This window comes from Salvelinus alpinus, chromosome 27 (assembly GCF_045679555.1).
Source record: "Salvelinus alpinus chromosome 27, SLU_Salpinus.1, whole genome shotgun sequence".
NCBI classification, from domain to species: Eukaryota; Metazoa; Chordata; class Actinopteri; order Salmoniformes; family Salmonidae; genus Salvelinus; species Salvelinus alpinus.
The window spans coordinates 17,869,520-17,879,266 of NC_092112.1; the positions used below are offsets into that span (position 1 = coordinate 17,869,520).

The window sequence follows — 9,747 nt, forward strand, 5'->3', positions numbered from 1 at the left end:
CTGGCACCACCCGGCCAGGTCTCTGACCTCCTCCCTGTAGGCTGTCTCGTCATTGTCGGTGATCAACAGGTTCCGACTGTTGTGTCGTCTGCAAACTTAATGATGGTGTTGGAGTCGTGCCTGGCCATGCAGTCGTGGGTGAACAGGGAGTACAGGAGGGGACTGAGCACGCACCCCTGTGGGGCTCCAGTGTTGAGGATCAGCCTGGCAGATGTGTTGTTGCCTACCCTCACCACCTGGAGGCGGCCCGTCAGGAAGACCAGGATCCAGTTGCAGAGGGAGGTGTTTAGTCCCAGGACCCTTAGCTTAGTGATGAGCTTTGAGGGTACTATGGTGTTGAACGCTGAGCTGTAGTCAATGGATTCTCACATAGGTGTTCCTTTTGTCCAGGTGGGAAAGGGCAGTGTGGAGAGCATCATCTGTGGATCTGTTTGGGCAGTATGTAAATTGGAGTGGGTCTATGGTTTCTGGGATAATGGTGTTGATGTGAGCCCTTACAAGCCTTTCAAAACACTTCATGGCTATGGATGTGAGTGCTACGGGTCTGTAGTCATTTAGGCAGGTTGCCTTTGTGTTTTTGGGCACAGGGACTATGGTGGTCTGCTTGAAACATGTTGGTATTACAGACTCAATCAGGGACATGATGAAAATGTTGGTGAAGACACCTGCCAGTTGGTCAGCACAACCCTCATCCCTTGGTTCTTCTCAGGGGCTCCTCCATCTGGCTTCCCCGAATACAGTTCCACGCATATGATGAAGCAGCATCACAGGCAGCCCAGATCTTGATTCCATATTTTGCGGGTTTAGACGGGTTTAGACTGCTCATCAACAGTAACGTTGGGTCCAGGGTTGTAAAACAGGGGAAGGCGTCCACCCACTTGTCCCACACTGATCTGATTGCAGCTAGCTTGTCTTTGCCACCGAGCTGGTCTGGTGTCTCAGTTATCGAAGCGGACAATCCTGGAAATAATGTGGAAGTTTTCCAGAGATGTTGCACAGATGTTGCCAGATTCTGCATCCTACGGGGATTCTGTGGATTTCTCATTGGATCTGAAAACACCAGCAAGGATAAGAACCCCAAAGTATGCATGTAAATAAGTTTGGTAAATCTCCTTCCATCTGTCTCCAAAAACATGCCTTCCCTCCAAATTAGTGCAGTCTAGAATGATTTTCTGTATGGTGTCTTGGATGAACAGTTCAAAAGAAGACTTTATGTCCTGCACATGAGTAAGCGCCGTCCGCGTCGGCCCTGGTTGCATCCTTATCACAATAGCAGCCATGCGGGGTGGCTCATTCTTTGGGCAAGAAGACCATTAAATTTCACACTTTTTTGACATCCGCCTGCAGGCTGCTGATGAGCTGGTTGCTGACGGGCTGGTCCTGGGGCTGGCTGAGGGTCAATCTCATCCCCTTCTTCCAACAGTCATGTCAGACTCATTCCAACTTACTGTCAGTCTACTGTCAGACTCACTGTCAGACTCATGACTTACATGTCAGAGACATGATCCTCATATTCGTAAAGTTTTTCATCTTCCAAAGTGGAAGATGTTGCTTCCACAGTAGCTTCTCTCTCTGCAAAAATTATTTCTGAGGCCCTCTGAGCAGAGATTAGTTTTGCCATACTAATGGATTGTGGTAAGGAGCCACACATGCAAAGCTATTTGTTTGTTGTGTCCCTCCCCCAATTTGCACCTGGCTGGGGTAGAGTGTGGGAAAATACAGAATTTTTTACAATGTATCGGAAATAATGTAATAACATTGTGCAGGTTCCCGCAAGACACTGTGTAGTTTCACACACTACAAAGGGTAAAGCGAGCGAGAAAGTGGGAGACAGGCAGACAGGCAGGGAGACAGACAGGCTTTTGGTGCTATGTTGAAACAGCAGGCCCAGGGAGGAGGAGGACAGAGTGAAGGCACACAGCAAACCTTTTTGTTTCATTTTTACTTGTTTTCACCTACACACACACTTTTCCACATTTTTATTACCCTATTATTGAACACCACATATGTAATATAAATGTGTAGGGGGGTGCACAGTGTGCACTCAATGAAAATCAGTTATTTTACTACATGTTCTTCACAGAAAATGAGCCAAGGCCAATGAGTCTTAGGTTGAAAAAAGTATTAATTGTATCATTTATATTTTAGTTAACATTCAAAATGAGTCCCACAGACCTGAACACCACACAAGGGTTAAATACAAATAAATTATTATGTGATATAATTTGATGCAAACCACAATAGGTTTCTTTGTGGCAGTTTGATGCTAGTCTTACAAGTACAATCATGGACATAAACTTGTGAATATAAGCATTAATCCATACTGCTTCTGGCTCCCACATGCTAGGTGAACAGTGTGTACAGTATTCAATAACAAGCTCCAGTTCCGTTATTTAAATCGTTAATCGGTAACCTAGGATCAATGCATTTTTGGTGTGCAATATACAACATGACAAAATGTGATTTTTCTGAATTAATGAGTAATAGTATCAGTGTTGTACTCAAGTCCACGTCTCGGACTTGACTCAGACTCAAGTCACAATTTTCATGACTCGTGACTCGACTCGTACGCTACCATCCTTACAATGGACAGAATTTAGATTTAAAAAATGGTTGGATCCAGTGCTTGACTTGGACTGAAATAGGTTCCGGAACTCATTTTGGGTGCAGGTACTGTTCATTTATCGGTGCAGGCGCTCCCCAATACTTTTTAGCTAATATTCTATAAGAGGAACAGGACCTCAATCAGTAGAACATTTGAGGTGCCGATACTCAGCTTCGGTGAGCTCCTGCCCAAGTCAAGCACTGGTTAGACCGCAGCTTTTAGCACTACCAAGGGACTCTTGACTCAAGTATAAAGGACTCAGACTCAAACAATAGGGACTTAGGGCCAGACTCGGACTTCAGGTTTAGTGACTTGACAACGTCCCTGAATAGTATGTCTTAGCTGCGTTTACACAGGCAGCCCAATTCTGATCTTTTGCCCAATGATTGGCAAAAGAGCTTATCTGATTGGTCAAAATACTTATTACTGGACAAAGATCTGAATTAGGCTGCCTGTGTAAACTATTAATGCTATTATTGAAAAAGGCCAGTAAAACCGATTTTGTCTAGAAGGGATACAGCTTTTGTCAAAATTGACTTTTCGTAGCAGCTTTAGGAGAACTTATGCAGCAGGTTAGAATAATTCATATAGCAGGTTAGGAGAAGTAGGTTAAGGTTAGGAAAAGGGTTAGCTAAAATGCCAAAAAAAACAACTTTTGGAGTCAATTTGACAAAACCTGTATCCCATCTAGACATAATCCAGCAGCACACCTTTGCCCTACTTTTCATTGTTTCGCTGATCACCTCCCTGATAACATTTCAGATATAAATACAACATATAGAGCTAAAATGCTTATTTTCTCTACATGAAAGAGCAGCATATCCAATGCGGTTCAATCTGACTGTTCTGTCCTCTGATTACAGCTAACGAGCTCTGAGTGTGGGCCGTTGATTGATAATGACTATCACCTGTGGCCAGTGTGATTGGATACCAGATAAAACACCTGGGGAGGGGATCAAGCACAGTATTCCAGTCTCCTTCTGTGCTGTGCTTGCTCTTATGACAGTGTGGTTTTCGGTGCTGCGTACAAGCCAATGTGCAGATTTGTTGTGATGTGTGTTTTTAGATGTCTGTAAGTATCTTAGTATTTTTAGTTTTTAATGTTTGATAAATGTGTGATTTATATGTTGTACTCTCATTTTAGTGTGACATGGGTTTTGCTGAGTGTTGCTGTCTCTGGGCAGTTCCGGAGGCCAAGTTCCAAGCCTAGTTCAAGTAAGGGCTCCCGACTTGTATAAAGTTGTGTAACTGACTTATACTGCTCAGTAGGACTTACTGGTATCTTCTCTCCAGGTAATGGTTTGCGGTCTGCTTGTCTTGGCAATGTCTTGAGGTTAACATTGGACAAAACTCTGGCTGTGGGTAGCCAGCTAGAAATTGATGCCATCGGTGAGTCTAAGTACTGAAGAGTCATGAGAAGTTGGTGTGAACATTTTATTTCAGTCTAATCCACCACTGTTCTTTCAGATGGCACTGACATTATACCGTTGTCCAACACCTTGGCTGCCCAGTGTGGATACAGCATTGAGTCTGACCCTTGGGGCAACACCAAAGTCTTTGCATCCTTGTTGGGCTGTTATGTTGACAACCAGGTACATTTCCAAAAGGGATACTGTGGATAAATGACAACTACCTGGTCCTCTGTCCAACTTGCTGGGTGTCTTTTTATCAGCTGATGTATACATTTCGACTTGTGAACAGTATTCATTTAGGGCAAACGATGCCAAAAGTTACCCATAAATGGAAAATTGGCATTCCAGGTAGTCCCTCCCTGTTTTGGCTAGTCTTATGCTTCGTGCCTAATGAACATGACCCAGAACTAAGTGATTTGTTCCATAGGCGGATTTGGTGTTCACCCTTGGCCTGCGACTCCGAATGTATAGAGATGGCCTTTCAGAGCAGGTCAAGCATGATGTGACCAAGACGTGCAGCTATTCCCCCTGGGCCTCCCGGGAAATTCTCTGTGACAGGAACTACATGGAGGTGAGGCCTTTCTGATTATCCCTAGATTTGGTTTTACTGCTATAATTTAAGGGGGGTGCAATACTTTGGTGTAGAATTTATTGATCAAGCCTTGGTGATTTGCTCTGTTCAGGTGTCAAGCCTCATTGTCACTCCAGAGACCCCTGTCAAAATGGTCGCTGGCCAGCAGGTTCATGATTCCTGGGAAAATGCCATCCCTGACGTATGTCATTTAAGATGATTCATTTTTTTTTATACACATGATGACTGGCTACATTACTTGTCTGTAGTTACTATTTCCTTGCCACCACAGGCCACAGTTGCTCCAAATGGAATCTGGAAGATGACATTCCACACCCCTGACCCCAAGGTCATGTTGCTGACTGATGCTCAGCAGGCTGGTTATGGTGTGATGATGACACAAACAAGACTGGTGATCCGAAGCCCCTACAACATGGCAGAGACTTATTCTGTAGAGGTGATCATCACTGGCCTAAGCAATTTTCTTGGTTATCACTTCCCTGTTATCATAATGACATGTGACTAATATATTATTTCTCACCAGGTGGCTGGAGTTCCTATGGAGGTCTTCAGTGTGTCCACTTATGACAAGATTGGCAGTTTGCTTGTGGATTCAGCTGCTGCCTGTCCTACTGGTACATATGCTTTCTAAAGGTGATCTCTGGCTTTACACAAAAGCAGCACATTTCTGATTTTGTCTTGCCCAATATGTCAGGTGGTGTAGTCTTCACTGACAAGGTCATCACCTGGCATGTGCCTCGCCGCATCACCCCGCTGATTTCTAGTGCTGTTAAGATTCTGGAGACACACATGGGTATCTATGGACAGAGGCTGGACAAAACCAAGATGGCCGCCAGACACTACAAGCTGTCTGTCACGGAGTCTCACATCATCATTGAGATTCCAGTGGGGTCACCCGACGGCTACTACAAGGTCAGACTACTTGCATATTGTTCAGGAGGCCAGAACTCTCTAGCCCGGATAATGTTTTTCTTAATGTAATTGTTTCACTATTTATCTGTAATGAACAACATGTTTTGAAATTTGCTTGATTTATACAATTTCTATTTGTATTGATTGCAGAGTCATGCCCCAGATTATGCTTACCACATAACCTACACTGTTGAACCGATGCTTGAGTTGCTGTGGAGGGCAGAAAACACACAGGCTGACACAAGATACAAAGTCCTCTTCCCCATCACAACCCCTCTGATGCCCAGGCCTCCACATGTTATTGACAGTAAGTCTGCTTCACTGGTACTGAAAGCAGGGGGTCTGTTTAGGATGGTTTACAGTTAAAAAACATTTAGTCTGGCAGTAACCTCCACTCTAGCAGATGCTGTCCCAGTCTCCAAGGAGGAAACATAACTCCCTGGTATAAAAAATTACATTGTCAGGAATACTTTAATCTGTTTCTGAAACACCTGTTAAGTTTTACCTTTAACCCATGTTATGGCCTCTCTTCCAGACACTGTTCCTGAGCAGAGAGTGTTTGAAATCCTTCTGGGGACTTTCCTCCATGATGTGGAGCTGATGAACATCACCTTCACCACCAGGGTGTTAACTGTTGCAGAGTGCAATGCCAGAGGCTTTGATGTCCAGGAGCACCACTTTACTAACACCTCCAAGACCTTCTCAATACGAGTGCCCTTCTCAGATGAATTAGTCCTGAAACGAGTATGTTCCTTCGGTCAAATGTACTACTCCAATGACTTTGACTCAGTCTGTAATAGATCATTGCTTATGTGGTGTGTGTATATATATGAACAGAGTTTCATAAAGGGCAACTTAATGTTTTGGCTCACACAGTACATCTGCCTAGATGCTGCATCTGAAATTTGCCTCATGCTGAACATGACCAAAATGTAATTCTCTTTTCTATTTAATATATGCAGAACCCTGATCCCCTTACAACTGTGTACTTCCTCCCTCTGGTCTTCGGTCTGCTCGTCCTGCCTGAACAAACACCCTTCCCCCACCCTGCTGAGCTGGAGGCCTCCCGGGAAGATGTTGGTAAGGCCACTTAAGTTAAATATCACTTAAGTAGATTGACTGCAGGATCCAGTAAGGTATCTGATTAAAACCTTAACTCAATTGTTCACTTCCATGGAGATGATAATTCTATTCCTATGTATTTAATCAAGTGAAATGCATAGGAATAGAAAGCAACAATTTAGTTTCTACTTCGATGCACTTAATCCTATCCAATAGGGAAACTGGGCCCAGGATGAGCATCCATCCAGTGCTTCAGATCAACTTGTTCCTTAGCTGCATTTTCTTTCTTAGTTCTTCCCACAATCACCGGCAGCTGCGACCAGGAGAGCTTCTACTTCTCTGTAAAATACGGGAGCCAACAGGATAACTTCCAGACCATGATGCTTCATGCTGGGTCATGGAGGGAGCTGGATACTGAGCTGGCAAAGCTGTACAGTCTCACTGGCAACAGCACACACTTCAGTATCATTGTGCCCTTCACTGCACCTGCTGCAGCATTTGAGGTATATGTTCTGATCATGATTACTAGTAACGCTAATGCCACATGACTCTCGCTGTGCGCGATTCCTCAGATGACTATTGAACTGCCTAATACATCAGGGGTTGGCAACATGGTGATTTTATTTTCTCCATAAAGTTTGTTATTTTAGGGAATTTAAAAGTGTTGTGACATTGTCAAATGTGCTCTTGGGGTTTATTTGCACTGTTAAATTATGTTCTGACAGTTAGCTCAAAGTAACTGTTTAAATCAAGTTGCCTACCCCTAAACTAAATAACTGTTGCTTTCCAGTTGGTTCATTTCAAATCTATCAGAGCCAGAGTAGACTTGCTGCTGTTGGAGATGCCTAACATGTGGCTACTCGATGACCTTTCACTTGCCTGCTACTTCCCCCTGACTACAACTGGTTTGTTCTGTTTAAAATTGCTTTGGATTTTAATAATGTTACTTTAAAAATGGCTAACAATTGCTTAAAATGTTACCAGAATGCAGTGTCACATTAGGTCAAGACTGACTTCAATGCACTTTGAACACATTTCAGAGTGCTACTCCAACGGCACAGTGACTGCACTGGCGGTTAAGGTGGAATCTGTTAGCAACTTGAACCCTGAATACCTGACCTTGAGGGACCAGTCATGTAAACCAGCCTTCAGCAATGACCGCTTTGCTTTCTTCTCCTTCAAACTCAACTCCTGTGGCACCACAAGAACAGTAAGACTGCTTCTAGGCCTGAACTCATCAGTAATGTGGATCTACAACTTTTGACTTTAAATCAGATTATGTGGATATCAAAGTTTATTTGTCACGTGCGCTGAATACAACAGGTGTCGATTTTACAGTGAAATTCTTACTTACAGGCTAACCAATAGTGCAAAAAAGTTATTAGGTGAACAAAAGGTAGGTAAAGAAATAAAGACAGGCTATAGAAGTAGCAAGGCTACATACAGACACCGGTTAGTCAGGCTGAGGTAGATATGGTTAAAGTGACTATGCATATGATGACCAGAGGGGTGGGTGGGACACAATGCAGATGTGCAATCTAGGATTTGATCCTAGATCAGCACGCCTACTGACACTGCATATGGACCCATGTGTTAAGAGTCTACCTCTGTATGTTGAATGACAGTCTTCATACTGCACTGGGAATATTGCATTTCTAATTGTTCTTATCTTTCTAGTTCTTTGACAATGTCATGGTGTATGAGAATGAAATTGCCTTGCCATACAACACAGGCAAACAAAGTAGGAAAGGTCCTTTCACTCCAGAGTATCGGTAAGAATACATGTCACTATGTTGTGAATGATTTTCAGTCCCATGCGTATTGTCACTGGTTGGCCCTCATTTTTCAGACTCACCATCTCTTGCTACTACCTGCTCAACTATACAAAAACCATGGCATTCCGTGCTAGCCCAAGGAGCACTGACCCCGTGGCAGATCCTGGGGTGGGACATCTGGTAGTCCAAATCAGACTGTCCCAGGGTAAGATGAGTATAAGTGTGACTGTCCCAAATCAGCCTTCTAGTCAGACTGCTTGGGTTACTAGTTCTAAATTTAACTACATTTCTTGACTAAAAATTAGCATGTAAAACATGTGCAAGGTTGATTCAGTCTGAGGTGACAGGTCATGACTTTGTCCCAGCTGGATGAGGAGACATGTAATTAACTCATGATGTAATACACATTCAGGTAGATTCTGCTCACTGGTTCTGTCTTTCAGATAGCTCTTATGCCTTATTCTACCAAACTGAGGACTACCCAGTGGAGAAGTACTTGAGAGAGCCTCTGTATTTTGAGGTGGAGCTGATGCAGTCCACTGACCCTCAAATAGAGGTGGTGTTGGAGAACTGCTGGGCCACACTGCACAAGGACAGGACTTCTCTTCCTAGCTGGGACCTCATCATTGACAGGTAGCTAGCATTTGTTTTCTGGATTCATTTTAGGCAGAATAACAGTGACCAGGGTCTCATTCACTAGTAAACTGGCTGAAACAAATGGGTTACTTGCCCAAAACCCTTCGCTTGCAAAACAGTTTGGTATGGTATGCATTAATGAATACAGCCCAGTATTCTTCATGATTGCTATCTAATCTCTTGCCCACTCCTACTCTCAGCTGTGAGAATCTTGATGACCTCTACCTCACTGTCTTCCATCCCGTCGTTGCGGACACAAGGATTCAGGTCCCAGCTCACATCAAACGCTTCTCCATCAAGATGTTCACCTTCACCAAGGATGATGCCGTTCTGAAAGAACAGGTATGTTTCCTCTAGAAAGTATATTCTCTTAGATGCTAGCCTGAGTTGTATTTTAAATACTCTGTTCTCTCAGATCTTTGTTCATTGTGACGCAGTCCTCTGTGACACCACCAAACCTGATGGCATCTGTTCAGGCCAGTGTGCAAATGCCCTGAGGTATGCAAACTCTCACAGACCAACTGGCTCAAAAAGAGGTATGTTCCATTGTCTGGAGATTTCTGGCCGCTGATGGCTCTTATCAGCCACATCAGTATGTCCTCCAGACCCTGAATTTGGTGTCTGCTCTTGTTCTAGGTCTAAGAGCTGCAGATGCCAGCCAGTATAAGAAAAAGATCTCATCTGGACCTGTTCTTCTCTGACTCCAACTTGTTCTGGAAAAAATAATAAATCTTATTCTGTTAAGTCTCCACA

General features: G+C 43.7%; 1 protein-coding gene across 1 annotated transcript; it reads left to right on the forward strand.

The window, feature by feature from the left end:
* The first annotated feature begins 3,574 nt into the window (after positions 1-3,574).
* LOC139556068 (uncharacterized) lies at positions 3,575-9,747 on the forward strand. The gene is made up of 21 exons (XM_071369575.1): positions 3,575-3,677; positions 3,750-3,820; positions 3,899-3,994; positions 4,073-4,197; positions 4,445-4,588; positions 4,701-4,790; positions 4,881-5,045; positions 5,133-5,223; positions 5,304-5,521; positions 5,672-5,828; positions 6,057-6,265; positions 6,484-6,601; positions 6,875-7,086; positions 7,374-7,488; positions 7,624-7,793; positions 8,261-8,355; positions 8,433-8,563; positions 8,802-8,991; positions 9,195-9,336; positions 9,410-9,530; positions 9,631-9,747. Exons 1-21 carry the CDS (start codon positions 3,640-3,642, stop codon positions 9,693-9,695), a joined length of 2,763 nt encoding a protein of 920 aa, XP_071225676.1. The 5' UTR covers positions 3,575-3,639; the 3' UTR covers positions 9,696-9,747.